The sequence below is a fragment of the Dipodomys merriami genome, unplaced genomic scaffold, assembly GCF_024711535.1.
Source record: "Dipodomys merriami isolate MVZ:Mamm:240054 unplaced genomic scaffold, mDipMer1.0.p SCAF_39, whole genome shotgun sequence".
NCBI classification, from domain to species: domain Eukaryota; kingdom Metazoa; phylum Chordata; class Mammalia; order Rodentia; family Heteromyidae; genus Dipodomys; species Dipodomys merriami.
In genome coordinates, this window is record NW_027205492.1 from 11,861,373 (window position 1) to 11,877,984 (window position 16,612).

The 16,612-nt window shown below is 65.9% G+C and overlaps 1 protein-coding gene across 2 annotated transcripts in view; it reads left to right on the forward strand.

The window, feature by feature from the left end:
- The first annotated feature begins 4,038 nt into the window (after positions 1-4,038).
- Positions 4,039-16,612, forward strand: part of Rbm38 (RNA binding motif protein 38) — a 29,713-nt gene continuing 17,139 nt past the window's right edge. Inside the window, exons 1-4 of one of the 2 annotated variants that reach the window (XM_069990045.1) lie at positions 4,040-4,430; positions 4,949-5,072; positions 5,522-5,576; positions 13,671-14,467. In XM_069990045.1, coding sequence (XP_069846146.1) covers positions 4,185-4,430; positions 4,949-5,072; positions 5,522-5,576; positions 13,671-13,974 — 729 coding nt within the window. In that variant the 5' untranslated portion in view covers positions 4,040-4,184 and the 3' untranslated portion in view covers positions 13,975-14,467. Of the gene's footprint in view, positions 4,431-4,948; positions 5,073-5,521; positions 5,577-13,670; positions 14,468-16,612 lie in introns of those variants that run through there. The other variant, XM_069990046.1, reaches the window with a different exon arrangement.

Below are 16,612 nucleotides of genomic sequence, written 5' to 3' on the forward strand. Positions count from 1 at the left end.
GGGGCGAGGTGTTCCCCTGTGCCTTGTTCCTCCCGGTGGCCAGAGGCGCCCAGGGAGGGGAGGTGGAATCCCGGCCGGCCGCCTTGTGAGAGCTGCGCGAGCACAAGGCTTCTCACCGACATTAGGGTCCACTAAGTCCTTGGAGATAGGGGGCGTTGTAGATCCCTAATGTCCACCCCTAGATGCCCCTAGCATTTCCTCCCCTATCTGTGACCGCCAAAGATGTCTCCAGACCACACTGCCAAATGTTCTTTGGGTCACGCATACCAGGAGCTGTGTCGGTGCGTCATGGTCCCAAGATGTGGGCCACAGCCCCAGACGTGACTCCCATGTTGGGGGCAGAAGGGAGAATGAGGAACCTGCACTAGCTGGAAAGTGAAAGCTTTCGCCCTACCTGACGCCCTTGTGGGTCTCCCGGGCTATAGCCCAGTTACACGGGCGGCCCCGCCCCGGCCTGGCTGTGTGCACAGGCGGCCCCTCGCTGCAGGGAAACTGAAACCCAACTGTGCTTTCTCAAGTCTTTTGTGGGAGCGAGAGGGAAGCAAAGCGAGAGGGAAGCAAAGCGTGGGGACTGCCGTCATCCAGCCTGGGGCCCCACCGCCCTGGGGCTTTTGCAAATGCGCCTGTCTCCACCAACATTACCAGCCCTGCCGCTGGCCGTGTCCAGCTGCTCATTGGGGGTGACAGATGATGGCCGATTTTAGACTTTAGCTTAGGCTGTCACTCAACTGCTACCCAGCTGACAGCTTTTTGTTTTGCGCCAGTCCTGGAGCTTGAACTCAGGGCCTGGTACCCAGCTTTTGTGTTCAAGGCTAGTGCTCTACCACCACTCCGCTTCTGGCTTTCTTTGGAGATGAGAGTCTCAGGGAGTTTCCTGCCCAGGCTGGCTTTGAACCTTAATCCTCAGATCTCAGCCTCCGGAGTAGCTAGGATTACAGGCCTGAGCCACTAGGGCCCAGAAAGCTGAGTTTTTACAGGTGGGAATCCCCTGATGTCTAGTTTGTGTGCAAATCCTGCACACCCCCCTCAGGCCTGCCTCTGGCTCCTTGTGGTCAGTCCTGGTGGCTTAGTCCCTGCCTGGCCCCAAGCCTCTCCAGGTCTCCCAAACCCTGAGACAGGATCTGCCTGAGGGAGACAAGGGAGCCCTGACAGGAAAGGGACCCTACTCAGCCCCAGGCCACAGTCCTGACCACGTGACCTGTGCTAGAATGTTCCTCTGCTTACAGGAGGGCTGCCGAGACCCTGGCTCCCGGTTGCCCCCACAGCCTGCCAGAGCCACACATTCAAGGCCCTGTGACAACTGCCACCTCATTCCCAGCCAGCTGTGGACTTGCACGGGCCCAGGGCTAGGGGAACCTAGAGCTCGAGCCATCCTTAGCTTGTGCCATCCTGAGCTCGCCTCTCCTCCCTAAACCCTTTTGCTCATCTGCGGAAATGAGTTGGGGCTGACTGTCTACTGAGGGGTGGTCAGGCCAGCTGCTGTGCCCAGCCTGGCCTGCACTGCCCATCAACGCATCTCCCCAACCCCGAGCTCCACCAGCCCAGCACCCAGACCTGGAGACCTGTCCTCTTGGAATGCTGCTGAGGACAAGATGGGCTCCTGGGTCCGGCCGGCCAGCCGCTGACCCCGGTAGCCACCCTCTGAAAACCCAGTTGGTGTGTCCACTTGTGGCAGTGGATGGTGCAAGGGTGAATCGCTGAGACATGAGTCACCAGTCCCGGAGCTGGCACTGAAGTGCACTGCCAGGCAACGGGTCCTTATGAGAGACGGGGGAGAATTCGCAGTCCCACCTACCATCCCACGTCGGAGGCAGAGGCCTCAGGATCACCATTCACAGCCGGCCAGGGCAGGAAAGTCGAGGAGACTCATCTCCAATTACCCAGCAAGAGGTGGAAGTGGAAGTGTGGCTCAAGCAGGAGAGCACAAGCCTTGACCAAAAAAGCTGAGAGACCGTGCCCAAGCCTTGAGTTCAAGCACCAGCACCAGCACGCGCACACGCGCACACACAGCCAGCACACACACACAGCACTTGAAAAAGTACTTACTAAATGGCGGAAGTCGGAGCTGTTGCAGCCCTGGCTTTCTGTTCGTTGTTTTCTGCGCCCAGGGCGGCCCCGTCTGCCCCCAGCCCCCTGAGTGCCCCTTAGAGGGGCATCGGGGCCACGGCACTGCCCACCTTGCGCCCGACTACAGCTTTCTCAGGAAAGCAGCAGAATGCCCCCCCCTCCACGCGCCCTCGGACCCCTGGAAGGATCCCCGGTGCAAATCCGGGCCAATAATGCTCCTGTGGGAGGTGGCGAGTGCGGGCAGGTTGCGGGCCGAGGCAGTGCCCCAAAGGGATGGGCCACAGTGTCAGACCACCGGACCCTGCTCTCCAGTGCCCTCAGCGTCCACAGTGCCCGGCCAGCACGCCCCCGACCCCCATTGCATGCCCCCTGACCCCCACAGCATGCCCCCTGACCCCACCGTGTGCCTGACCCCCACAGCATGCCCCCTGACCCTACTGCATGCCCCCTGACCCCACAGCGTGCCCCCCGACCCCACAGTGTACTCACCCCACAGTGCGCCCCCGACCCCCACAGCCTGCCCCAACCCCAACAGAGCGCCCACTGACCCCCACAACGCACTCCCTGACCCCACAGTGCGCCCACTGAGCCTGCCCCCGACCCCACTGCGTGCCCCTGACCCTGCAGCATGCCCCCGACCCCACAGCGCCCCCCTCCTCCCGCCCTCCTCAGGGGCTGTTCTGCAGGGTGGGTTGGGAAGGGCCATGGCCTCTGGTGGCCAGGGCAGTTGTAGACCACATGTTGGCCACCCTGGCCCCAGCCTGCCCCAGTTGCCCTGCTGGGTGTCACAGAAGGGCAACTGAGTCCCTGGGATAGGGTCCCAGCTAGTCCAAGACCATGTAGCTGCCCCCTTCAGAGCCTCTAGTGGGTGCTACGGGGACACAGAGGATGCAGGGGGTTTCGGGGGTCACAGGGGCATAGGGGATGCAGAGGGCGCAGGGGTCATGGGGGATGCAAGGGGTGCGGGGGATGCAGGGAGCGCAGGGGGTGCAGGGGCCGGGGCGGCTCGGGGTGGTCTCGCCACGGCGCAGATTCGCTCAACAAGCACTGTCCTCCCCAGGGAAGGGTCAGGTGTCCCCAGGGGAGGCCGGAGCGCAGGTGATAGGGGAGGCAAGGGTCAGACCCCGGACGGAGCTCAGCTTGGAAGACTGGGGGTTCCCTTCCCAGGAGGCCGGGTGGGGTCCCCACCGACTGCCGGGCCGGGCCCATCTCGCTGGAACCGGACCTGGGCAGAGAAGGGGCCGGCGGCCGGGGGCCGGCGGGAGGGCGGCGGGACGCCCCGCGGCCGCCTCGCTGCCCACTGCCCGGAGCCAGGGGTGCGGCTCCCACCTGGTCCCGGGTCGGGAGCTGCAGGTCCCCAGTGCACAGGAGCGGAGGAGGGGGTGAGGCCTGCGGCCTGCGGCGGGGCTGCGCTCGGCCTCCCCCAGCGCGGGCGCTCGGTGATCGAGTCCCGTCCCCGAGGCCGGGTGCGGCCTGTGCTGCGCGTGGGGGGGGGGGCTACACGTGCAAGTGACCCTAAATCCGATCACCCTGCCTTAACGCGGGGCGTTGCTGTTCCTCAGGCAACCCCGGGATTAGACTCCCTCTCGGGCGTCCATCCCCGACAGCGCTCCCTCCGGGCGGGGCGGGGACACGGCTCCAGGCCCGGCTTGAAGCCCGGGCCAAGTGGGCGAGGGGTTGCTGCAGAAAAGCCAGCTGGCGGGAGGCGAACTGCTACCCTGTGCTCCCTCCCCGCCGGCGCTCCCTCTCCCGCGCGCCCCCTCACCCCCACGTCCCCTTCCCAGGACCCCTCGCCTCCATCACGCCCCCCCGCGCCCCCCCCCCCCGCCCCTAGCGACCCGGCCGGGCGGGGCCGGGACTACACTTCCCGACGGACCCCGCGCGGGGGGCGTGGTCCGACGGCGGGCGTGGTCGAGGATGGGGGCGGGGCCAGCGGGGGCGGGGCCTGCTACAAAGCCCGGGGCGGACGCCGGGGCTCAGAGTTCGCGAGGCGCCGGTGCGGAGCGCGGTCGGGCGCACGGACGGGCCCGGAGGTTGACGGCTTCCCGCCGCCCGCCCCCCACCCCCCATGCGCGCAGCGTCGCGCGGCCCGGGTCCGTAGCGGCGGGGCGCCCCCCATGCTGCTGCAGCCCGTGCCGTGCGCCCCGAGCGCCCCGAGCGCGGGCTTCCCGCGGCCCCCGGCCGCCCCCGGCGCCATGCACGGCTCGCAGAAGGACACCACGTTCACCAAGATCTTCGTGGGCGGCCTGCCGTACCACACCACCGACGCCTCGCTCAGGAAGTACTTCGAGGGCTTCGGGGACATCGAGGAGGCCGTGGTCATCACCGACCGCCAGACGGGCAAGTCCCGCGGCTACGGCTTCGTAAGTGCGCGCGCCGCCCCGGCCGCCCGCGCCGCCCGCGCCGCCCGCGCCCCGGCCGCGCCGCGCACCTGCCGCCTCCCCGCCCCCCGCCGCCCGCCCCGCCCCCAGCGCCGTCGGGAGGGGCCCGGCCCCCCGGGGTGCGCTGGGGCCTTCCCTCGCCCTTTCTCCCCCGTTTCCCAGCAGACCCCGGGGCCGCCCCAGCGCACCCCGACCACAGTGAAAGCGAGCCGGAGACGCGCTTTCCCACTTCCCTTCCCGCCCGGGCCGGCTCCCTCCTCCCCGACACCCGCGGCCCCCCAGGAGGGGCCGCCCCTCCAGGGGTTCGGTGTTTTCCCTTCTCCACTCCCCGGGGGATCGCTTCTGCCCCGGGAGGCCGCACTTGGCAGGACTTGAACTGTGGGAGAGCCGGAGTCCAGGGGGGCAGCCTGCGGGAGGCCCCGAGGGTGGGCGCCCTGGAGGGAGGGGGCGGCCGTGCCCCCCCTTCCCTTCCCGGCCTTTGATCGTCTGTGCCACTCCAGGTGACCATGGCCGACCGGGCGGCCGCCGAGCGGGCTTGCAAAGACCCCAACCCCATCATCGACGGCCGCAAGGCCAACGTGAACCTGGCGTATCTGGGCGCCAAGCCTCGCAGCCTGCAGACGGGTGAGAGCTTGTGTTTTCCTCCCGGCTCTTCTGGGTTTCTATATTCAGCGCTGGTATCTGTCCGGTGAGACAGGGCCCCCTCCCGCCGGGAGTGGCAGTCAGCTATCATGTGCTCGCAGAGCCCTGGCTGCCGGGCACGCACCCCAGTTCGGGAGCCTGACCCCAGCTCGCCAGTGTGTGGGCCCCGCGACGGCGTGGGAGGGCCCAAGCCCCCGACTGCCAGCTGCCCTGACTGAGAGGAAGTTGCCCTCGGGGTTGAAGGCTGAGCCTCACCCTGAGAGGCGCTGCTCCCCCCTGGCCCCCAGGCTGGAGTTTGTTTCAGCTGGTGTGGGGGGTGGGGTAGCCTGGGAGGGGTTAGGAAGCTGGTAATCCCTTGAGCCTGGGGATGGATGGTGTGCTCGCCTCCCCCAACCTGAGGAGTGAGGGCCCTGACTGGCCTTTCCTTTTAGGGTTTGCTGTTGGTGTGCAGCAGCTACAACCCACCTTGATCCAGCGGACCTACGGGTGAGTGGATGTGGCCGGCCTGGGGTGGGCGGTTGTTGGAGATGAGGCCGCCCGCCATGGGCTTTCCTTGAGGCTGGGAGCTGCCAGCCCCTCTGCCTCCCACCTATGAGGTGTGGTGAGCGGCTCTGGATACACCTGGGCGGGACGTTTGTTTGCCTGCATTCTGGGGAGCCAGTGAACTGGGCTCTTCCCTCAGTGCCCTCAGACCTGCTCTGGTGCCAGGCAGCCGCGGGTCTCCGCCCCCTGGGGTGGGTCCCAGCTGGGGTGTGGTGTTTGATCGTGGCTGGCCTGGCTGCTTGTTGTGTGACATGCGCTAGAGCAGCACATCCTACTTCCCATGCTGAATATCAGGCCTGGCAGCCGCATGGGGCATGGAGCACCCTGTCCGGGGTCCTGCCTGGTTAGGCCCCTGCAGCAGCCGGGGACTGGTGGCTCTCGACCAGAGGTGGGCAGCCCTTCCCCCAGCTTTCCCAGGCCTTATCCGGCCCCAGGATTTTGGGTCTCCGTTTGAGTGTTGCCCACCCGGGTGCTGTTGTCCTGCTAGGCGGCGCGGTGGTGTCCTGGTAGCTTGGCAGACTCGCTGGCAGGGAGCTGGAGGTGGCCTGGCTGGAAGTGTCTGTTCTCCTAGGATAGGCTTGCAGTGTCCTGGGGCAGATGGTTCTAGACTTTCTCCTTGAGATCTGTTCCCTCATGATCTAGGGCCGTGTGGGAAGGTGTTTGGGGACACTCACTCCCAGCCTTTGTATCTTCAAGGGTTTGGGCCAGGCAGGAGGGCCTTCCTGTCTGTGTCTGCAAGGCTGCGTGAGGAGCGGGCACAGACCTGGCCCAGCCTCTGCTGCCTTCAGGGCCCAGGGCTTCCCACCCACATCCAGCTCTGCTCTCAGCCGGTGCTGCCGCCCGAGCGACCAGTGCCTGGCCTCTGGGGCCAGCCCAGGCCCAGATTCAAATCCCGACTCTACACTTGGGTCCTGGCACAAGGTAACCCTAATTTTCCCTTCTGGAAAAAGGGAGCAACACCTGGTAACAGTACCCCGTGTGTGGGCTGGGGTACCATGCGTCCTGCAGACCTCCCTGTGCGCCCTTCCAGCCAGCCTCTGAAGTGGGGACCCATGTCACCCACAGGGAGACTGAGGCGAGGATGGGCTTGGTAGTCTGGGGGGGGGGGGAGGATGTGCTGGTTGGTAAGCGGGAGGAGACTCCAGGAGGCCACAGTCAGCCAGCTCTTTGGGAGGTGAGTAGGAAGGGCCTCCAACCCAGCCTTTTCCTTCTCCCCCAGTCCCTGGAGCCCCTGGCATTGAGTGTTCAGGGGTCGGGCACAGATTCAGTGCCATGTGCACCTGACTCACGGTGGCAGTGGTTTGTAACTGGACTGCTGGCTGGTCCTGGGGTGGTCATTCAATACTGCTCACTGATTGCCAAGAGGTGGAGGTCCCGCACAGGGACAGGTCAGAAAGACGGGGTCGTCCACAGAACATTTTCTGTTCTTCCCAATGAGCGCTGTCCTGAGCTCCTGCCCCCGCTCAGCCCCCTCCACGGGGTAGCCGGATGGCCGGGCTGGGTGGTGCAGCCGCGGCCAGGCCTGGCTGTGTAGGTCATCTGTGAGCCCCAGCTCCCGCCCTGGGCCGGCCTGGAGAGCCGGGCCTCAGCGACCCCTTTGTCTTTGCAGACAATTGGGCTGGGGCACAGGAGGCCTGGCTCGGCTGTTTTGTCAGCTCAGGCTGGCAGTGGAGGCCAGGCCTGCCTAGATGAGGGCACTATGCGGGGGGAGGGCCAGGACTGGGGAGTTTGGGGGGCCACGGGGCCCGAATAAACGTTCTCCAGGCTTTCCAGGGCTCAGCTGGTTCAGAGGAGTCCGTGGCAAGACTTTTGGGCCAAGCCTTGCTAGGAGCCCTGGCCTTGTTGCCCAGAAAGACTGTCAGCTTGGCGAGATTCCCCAGAACCATCTGCCACTGCTCCATGCCCGGCCCCGCCAGGCCTTTCCTTTCTGAACCCAAGGAAGGCCTGTGGGTTTCCCTTGTGGATGTCGTGTGTGTGTGTGTGTGTGTGTGTGTGTGTGTGTGTGTGTGTGTGTGTGTGTGTGTGTGTGTGTGTGTGTGTGTGTGTGTATGTGTATGTGTGTATATGTGTGTGTATGTGTGTGTATGGGAGGAAGAGGAGGCAGGTCTTGCTTCTGGAGAGTTTGGAGTAGTCTGGAGATCTCTTGTGTCCAGGCAGTGTGCTGGCCTGGCCTGGGAGGGCCTCTGAGGGTCAAGGGCATCTGTCCACCCAGCTTGGGTCAGTCAGGAGCCCCACAGCGGAGGTTGCTCTGACCAGGCTGCCCCAGGGGCCTCTGTGGGCTGTTTCTGAAGATCCCCATTTGTAAAGAGAATCTTTGCTGGACGCCGCTGGCTGGTGTCTGTGATCCTAGCTGCTTAGAAAGCTGAGGTCTGAAGAGTCACAGCCAGCCCAGACAGGAAAGTGTGTGAGACTCTTATTTCCAGTTATTTACAGAAAAGAAAAGGCCTGAAGTGGAAGTGTGTCTCAGGTGGAGAGCACCGTAAGCAGAAAAGGCTAAAAACCATCGGCTGGGGACACACACGCACACACACACACACACACACACACACACACACACACCATCGGCTGGACACACACACACACACACACACACACCATCGGCTGGACACACACACACACACACACACCATCGGCTGGACACACACACACACACACACACACACACCATCGGCTGGGGACACACACACACACACACACACACACACCATCGGCTGGGGACACACACACACACACACACACACCATCGGCTGGGGACACACACACACACACACACACACACACCATCGGCTGGACACACACACACACACACACACACACACACCTCTCTGTGTAGGGTCCCTTGGAGGATGACCGCTGTACCTGGCGCACTGGCTGCCTGGCTCGGGGAACGCTGGGCTCTGTCTCACGGCAAGGACTGCTGGCGTGTTTGTGATGACCAGAGCTGGAGCCTGCCAGGCCCACGCTCGGTCCTCCGAGCCCTCTGCGGGTCCCATGGTGGCTCTTGGTGTGCTGGACCGGGCCTGAGCTCCCCCCACGCGGGTCAGCTCAGGGTACTAATAGTTTGGCCGTGGGGGGCAGGGGGACCAGAGCAGAGCCCTTCATGTCTGGTATTCGAGGTGCACACAGCCTGGTGTGCTCACTCCCTGCCTGGCAAGGCCGCAGTGGAGGCTGAAAGATCCCCAGTTCCAGGTCAGCCCTGTCTCCATAGTGAGGGCCAGCAAAAGAGGTCCCGACCCCCAGGGGCACAGCTCATCTTTTGGGGTGGCGGGGCAGAAAGAACTGTGTGCAGCGGGGAGCTCTTTGGTGGAGAGGTGCCAGCAGGGGGTGCAGGGTTGAGTGGGGGGGGCGCTGAGCCTGTGTGAGTCAAGAGAACCGCATGCAAAGAAGGATGCTGCTCCATGCAAAGCGGGCCTGGCGCGCAGGGCCTGTGTTGTTAGTGCACCTGGCCAGGGAGGGTCGTGGGGGGGGGGGCTGGGTCTCCTGGCAGGGAGGGCTGTGGGTGTGAAAGGGCCTGGGTCTCCTGCGCTGTTTCTGCACCTCAGGGTCCGTTGGGGTCTGAGCATGTGGAGCAAGTCCCTGGGTGTTGGCTCCCCCCCTCCGCCCCCGAGCAGCCTCACCTTTCTCTCCCCTCTCTCGGGGTGGCCCTGCCGACTCCCCACAGCCGCTTCCTGTTTGGCTGTCTGACGGGAGCCAGGGCGCCCGCGGCCCGTGCTGCACCTGTTGTTTGTGCCCGGGCATTGAGGGAAGCCAGGCTCTGCGTTCCTCTCCGAGGCTGAGCTCCCACTCTGCTGGGGCCTGGCCGGAGAGGGCCTCTTCGGAAGCCTCGGCCCCAGAGGCCACGAGGGGCGGGAGACTTGGAGACCTGGACAGAGGCTCAGCCCCACAGCGATAGCCGGCCCGGCAGAGGCTCCCAGAGGGCTGACGGACCCCTCCCTGCCCTGGCCAGGAATCTGAACTCTCCTCTGGTGCTCTGGGCTCAGTAGCCGGTCGGCCAGGTGGACGCACCGCACACGGGCTGGAGCTTAGCTTGCCCTGGGGCCTGGGGGAGCCCCTGCCCAGCTGGTGATCCCAGCGCCCCCTGCAGGATGGCCGGGAGGGGGAGGGGGCGGGGGCGGGGCCTCGATGGCAGTTGTGGAATCTGAAGCTGGGTGTCCCGGGCTGCCGGCAAGTGCTGGGCTGGGGAGAGATGTTTGCCAGCCTCTCCGTGCTGGCTTGATGAGCCTGGGCTGCAGAGCGGCAAGTTGGGTCGTCCCGATCTAACTCAGTGGGGGTGGGGGGTGGGGTGGGCAGGTGACAAGTTCACGTGTGTCCTGGCCATACCACAGGCAGCCTTCCCCTTCCCTGCCACTGTGTGGGGGCTCCCCAGACCCCCTGAGGCCTGGCTTGCTGCCGGCGTGGCACACTGGGCCCTCCCTTCCTGCCCAAGAGTCTCCTGGGTGGGCAGCGCAGCGCTGGGACCAGCTCCCAAAGCCGGAAAAAGTGATGGAAGTGATGGGCCCGTTGGCCTTTCCCGGGCTTCTTCCAGTGGTGGCTCTGTTCAGGAAGCGCGTCCCCGCCCCCGCCCCGCCCTTCCCTCAGGGCTTTGGGTTTGAGTGCAGGGCTAGGCCCCATCTCTTTTTTGTTTGGTTTTGTTTTGTTTTGGGTCCGGTCGTGGGGCCTGAGCTCTGGGCCTGGGCGCTGTCCCTCAGCTCTTCAGCTCAAGGCGAGCGCTCTACCACTGAGCCGCCTTCCCAGCCCCGGCCCTGTCGCTCATGACAGCTGTGTGGCAGGCCTGCCCTTGGGGTGACCTGTCAGCAGCCACCCTGTCCACGAGGGCGCAGGTGCCCTGCTTCTCCCCCAGCCCCTCCTAGGGCAGCCCGGGCCTGGGCAAGCTCAGTCTTGCACTCTGGCATCCTTAGTTTGCGGATGGGGAAATTGAGGCCAGGGTGGCTGCACGGTGTCAGGCACAGGCCACACGTGGCCCCGTGGGCGAAGCTGAGGGGTTCCCCGGTGCTCCTTGCTGACGAGGCCTGAGCCAGCTGGGTGGGAGGAGAGGGCTCCGGGAGGGAGCTGTGTCCGCTGGGCTCCGGCACAAGCCCGTAGCAGAGAGCCCTGATCATGGCTGTGTTGAGAACTCGGCACCCAGCGGCCTAGGCGGGGTCTGTTCTTCAGACCGCAAGGAAGGGCGAAGCTGCAGGCCCGAGAAAACATCTGGGAGGTGAGCTTGCTTGCAGCTGCGGGGAGGAGCCTGCGGGCAGAAGCATGGTAGGTGCCAAGGTCCTGGGGCTGGTGGGAGATGGGGTGGAGTCTGGGGAGCTGGAGGAGCCCTGGGAAGCCCCGGGTCTTGGGCTGGTCCTGGAGGTGTTGAGGCCTGGGGAGTCTTGAGCATGATTCTGTTCCTTCTGCTGTGTGTCCAGTGACCCAGCCCAGAGACCTGGGAAGAGCAGGGGGTGAACACGGGCACTGATTGGCGAGGAGAGTGCTCGGTGTGGCACGGTCCCGAGGCTGTGGGGCAGGGAGTGCATCCGGCCCGTCCTGGCCACAGACATGGGGCAGAGGAGCGGGCTGGGCTGGCTTGTGCTCTCTGCAGGTCCAGTGGGCAGAGCCGCAGACGGCAGGGGCGTGGACGGACAGCAGGGGCGTGGACAGACAGCAGGGGCGGGGACGGACAGCAGGGGCGGGGACGGACGGCAGGGGCGCGGGAGGCCACTGCTGGGTGCGGGAGGCCTGGTTCCCAGGGCCAGGAAGGTCTTGGTCTGCGGTGATGTGTGTGTCCTGGAGCCCACGGTTGTTGGTGTGTGTGTGTGTGTGTGTGTGTGTGTGTGTGTGTGTGTGTTTGCACGTGCACGTGTGGGCCTTCTTTCCTCAGCTTGGGCGCCCCTGGGCGTGGCCTCTGGTCACTTCGGGTCACCTCTGGCGTGGCTGTGATGCGTGCTCTGCAGCAGAGCTGGCACAGTCCCCCGCTCGGCCGGCGGGTGCCAGGAGCACCCTCCTGGATCCCCCTCCTGGACCCCAGCGTGTGGGACATCCGGAAGGGCTCCCGTGCTGCCTGGCCCTCCCGCACACCGCCCCCTGCCCGGCGCGGCGCTGTGGGATGGAACCGGGCGCCGGCCTCTCCTCTTCCCTTGGCCTGGGGCAGGAAGGCCCGCAGCTGCCGGGCGGCCGCGCCGGGTGACCGCTGCCCTCCTGGCTCTGTCGGGAGCCATTTCAACGCCCCGCTCGCAGGGCTGCGCCGGCCTGTGTTTGGGGACAGTCGGGCTCACGGCTTCAGGAGGGCCGTCGGGAAGGTCTCATGGCGGGGTGGGCTGCGGCCTCCGCTCCTGTCAACCTCGGTGTCCCACGGCTGGTCCTGGAGGCCACACCCTGGAGGGCAGACGGCGAGCTCTGCTCAGTGCCCAGGTCCCGTCGGGAATGAAAGATGGCCTCCCCCTAGGGCGGCAGGATTTGAACCCGGGCCGTGTTGTGCCAGGCTGGCAGGGTGCGGGCTCCCGGAGTGCGGGCCTGGGAATGGCTGCCGTGCGGGTCTGCGGTCTGGCTCAGGCTGCGGCCTTGGCGGCTGCCAGCCCTGGTGCGGAATCTCCAGTTTCTGTGGCTGCTTGCCCGCGCGTGGAGAATCATGGCGTGCCGCGGTGTGGCGCGGCTCCTTTGAGCCGATCAATCAGCAGGTGCGCGTGGAGTTCCGTGCTAGCGCCTCTGCCCTGTGAGGGGTTCAGCTACCCCCCCCCGCCCCAAGATGTGCATTCTCCTCGCCTTGTCCCACACCGCTGCCGGCTCGTGGCGTGGGGGGCAGGGCCGCCGTGGGCATGGGTGGGGCCTGCTCAGCCCCCCCCCCCCGCGTCCCTGGGGTATTCCCTGGCTCAGTGGGGGCTGCAGGGACTCCGCCCTCGTGCCCCACACTGGAGCCAGGGCAGGGGGGGCGGGGGGAACAGGGCAGGCAGGACAGGCGTGGGGCCCGTGGTCTGCAGGGCCCCTGTTTTCTGTGGGTGGCTGGAGTCGGGGCTAGCCTGCAGGACCCTCCGTTTTCTGTCAGTGGTTGGAGTCGGGGCGGGCCCTCAGGACCCCCGTTTTCTGTCAGTGGTTGGAGTTGGGGTGGGCCCTCAGGGCCCCGTTTTCTGTCAGTGGTTGGAGTCGGGGTGGGCCCTCAGGGCCCCCATTTTCTGTCAGTGGTTGGAGTCGGGGTGGGCCCGCAGGGCATCACTGGCATGGCTCTTGGGCCTCCTGTCGCCCACCTCTCCACGTGCGCCCGTTCTAGCCTGGCCTTGAGCCAGGCAGAGCCTGGGGGGGAGGGGCAGGGGGTGGCCAGGCTCGCCTTGGTGGACCCCATCCCTCCCTTGCCGTCTTGGAATTCTCAGGGATTTTGGTTTTGGTTTTGTCAGTTGTGGGATTTGAACTCAGGCCCTGGGCGCTGTCTCTCAGCTTTGGTTCAAGGCCAGTGCTCTACCACTTGAGTCACAGCACGACTTCCAGCTTCTCCTGTGTATGTGGTAATGAGGAATCGAACCCAGGGCTTCGTGTAATGCTAGGCGAGCACTCTACCACTAAGCCGCATTCCCACCCCAAATTCTCAATTTTAAATCAAAACGGCACACTTTTTGTTGTTGCTCATGGGGCTTGAACTCAGGGCCTGGGTGCAGTCCCTGAGCTCTTTTGCTCAGGGCTAGCACTCTACTACTTTGAGTCATAGCTCCACCTAGGGTTTTTCTGGTGGTTTACTAGAGATGAGGCTCACGGACTTTCCGGGCTGGCTTTGAACTGTGATCCTCACCTCTCAGCCTCCTGAGTAGCTAGGAGGCAGGCTGGAGCCTAGCACCCTGCCACAAGGCCATACTTTTGAGTTTTATTGAGCTTCCTAAATCTCATGGTCCTGCAGGAGATGGGGAAAGTCTGGGAAAGCTTTGTTGGGGCTCCATTGTGGGGGGCCTGGGCTAGTGTCCTGCCGGGAGCAAGCACAGCTTGTGCAAAGGCCCTGAGGCACGGGCCAGCTGCTCTCCTACCCCACCTGCTTCCAGTTCCAGCCTCCCGCCTCTGACGTCGGCCCTGACTCTGCTTGTTCCACAGGCTGACGCCCCACTATGTCTACCCGTCAGCCGTCCTGCAGCCCAGCATGGTGATCCCGGCCACCCCGGTCCCGTCCCTGTCCTCGCCCTACCTCGAGTACACGTCCGCCCACCCAGCCTACGCCCCGTACCCGCCAGCCGCCTACGACCAGTGCCCGTTCGCCGCCTCACCGGCCTCGGCCTCCAGCTTCGTGGGCTACGGCTACCCCGCCGCCATGCCCGCCTCGCTCTCGGCCGCCGCCCCGGCCGCCGCGGCCTTCCTGCAGTACCAGGCGCCCCAGCTGCAGCCCGACCGGATGCAGTGACGCGCCCGTGGGGCCTGGGAGAAGGCGGGGCGCCCCCGCCCCCCGCCAGCCGTGCAGGGGTGCGCGCCCCGCCCTCGTGGGGACTTTGAGACTTGTGTTCTGTCGCTGGGCGGCGGTGGCGGAGCCCGGGGGGGGGGGGGCGCCCGGGCCCCAAGGCCAGTGAGGCCCCAGTCAGGACACAGCAGCCTTCAGGGGTACAGGATGGACCCCCTCCCGTGTCCTGTGATCTGCAGCCAGGACGCTGTGTACCCCACGGGGGGGGCACGTCATCCCCCACGGGGCTCCACGCCGATGCCGCCACGGCCGATGCCGCCACGGCGCGGACCCCCGGCCGGGCAGCCGCGCCCGCACACCTACCTCAGGGAGCCGCGTGCCGCCGCGCTGCCCTGCCGCACCGGCCGCCTGCCCGCCAGGCCGGGAGCAAGGTAGCTGTGGCCATTTCCATATTTTATTAGACCGGCAGGGGATAACAATAAAGCTCGTTTTCTTCAGAGCCCTTGGCCTGCGACCTTGCCCCGCTTGGGGGGGGGGGGGGAGCCGGGCCCGTCCCCGTCCAGCCTGCGCTCATGCCGTTTGCTAAAGCAAAGAGGGCCGAGTGGTTTAGGACCCTGGGGGCACAGGAGGGGGCCCCGTGGGGTCCTAGGGCTGGGGCTTGGGGGAGGTGGAATCCGGGGGGCCTCCGGGGGGCCCAGGGCTGGGACAGGGCCTGACAGACGCAGTGAGGCCCAGGTTGCCGAGGGCCCTCAGACCCGGCTGGGTCGGCCCCCGCCGCCTCTGCTCTGCACCGCCGCAGCCGTCCGAAGCCGCCCTTGCCTGCGCCCTGCCCCACAAGCACCCCAGACGCCCCGACTCCCTGAGCTCCCAACCCTCTGTGACTCCCCACTGCCCGCGGTGGCTTGTGGGGCCGTGGCCTCCTCATCTTTCCTCACTTCACCCTGGTCCTGCCAGCCTTTAGCTTGTCATGACGCTAGGCAGAGCTAGCCATGAGGACCCTCCCCCGCCAGCCCTCACACCCAGCAAAGGAGCCCCGCCTGCCCCACAGGAGTCTGGGATGTCCAGTCTGGCTGGCCAGCGGGGCAGAGACCAATCACCAGGAGGAAGCAGCTTCCTGGGGGGCTGTGGGACCGAGGGGTGAGCAGTGAGAGGGGGGTCCACATGGAGTTCACCCCCCCTGCCCCATCCAGACAGGAAACGGAGGCACAGAGAGGGGATGGGGTGCACAGCGCAGAGGGGTGGTGCTCTCCAGGTCTGGCGTCCTTCGGCCTCCTCGGGCTGCTTGGCCTCAGGCCCGGCCCAGGCCCAGGCCGCGCTCGGTGTCTCTGCCAGCGCGAGGGCGGGGCCGGGGGCTTGCTGGGGCTGATAAGCCCCGCGGGGTCTGTGCGGGCACTGCCAGGTTATCAGCAAGGCCACCTGCCGACCGTGGCCTGGCCCTATCAGCCTCCCCAGCCTCCAGCGCGAGGCCGGGAGTGGCCCTGGATCCCGGGACCCGGGAGGCAGCTGTGGATGGGGAGCCCAGCGGGGCGTCCGAGGGCTCCGCTCGGTGGCTGAGGAGCACAGGACTGGGCTGGCTGGACCGGACACCGGACAGTGACTGCCCGGGGCCCGCCGCCCTCACCCCGGGGGTGGAGGCTGCCTTGGCCCTTTGCGTGGGTCCTGGCGCGAGCGCACACCAGCGGCCTGGGTTCTGCTGTGGAGGTCGTGGGCGGCCTGGCTGAGGAGCTGCCCCGCCAGTTCTGCCCTGTGCATTTCCTCACCGGGACACACCACGGCAGCCCCCATCCCACCTTGCCGCCCCCAGGCACAGACCCCCTCCCTGTGCCCGGCCTGCCGCAGGCGGGGGCAAAAGGGTGTGAGGGGAGGGGAAGTCTGGATGCTCAGGCTTGGTATTCTGGATCTTAGGCGTGACGGCGGGAACTCTGGCAGCCATCTTGGTAACACCCCCTGTAGATGAGCTAATAGGCACAGCGCTCTGCCAGGGTTTGTCACTAGGATAAAAGAGGATGATGAGGGTGATGGATGGTGAGGAGAGACAGCACCCATTCCTGTGCCGCTGCCTGCGCAGCCTCACGCAGTCCCGCAGCCACTGCGCCAGGCGCCGGTCCTCACACCCGGCACCCCAGCTGCTCAGGAGGCTGAGGTCTGAGGATCACAGTTCAAAGCCAGCCAGGGCAGGAACGTCTGTGAGACTCCTCTCCAGTTAGCCAGCAAAAAGCCAGGCCCTGCGTTCAAGCCCCAGCGTGTGCGCGTGCTCACACATGCAGACACACACACACACGCAGACACACACGCAGACACGCAGCCACACACGCAGCCACACATGCAGACACAGACACACACACAGACACACACACACGCAGACACATACACACGCAGACATACACACGCAGACATACACACGCAGACACGCATACGCAGACACGCACACGCAGACACACACACGCAGACACACACGCAGACACACGCACACGCAGACACACACCCTCCCACTGTTCTCCAGCACCTCCCGGGTCCCTCATGGGTTGGCCCCCACCTCCTGCCCCTCCCCCCCCCCACAGCCTGGTCACAGCTGGAAATGGAGGCCTGGAGGCCCGGCCATCTTCACGGCAGGGCTAGGGTTTACATCCGGGCAAGGCACCAC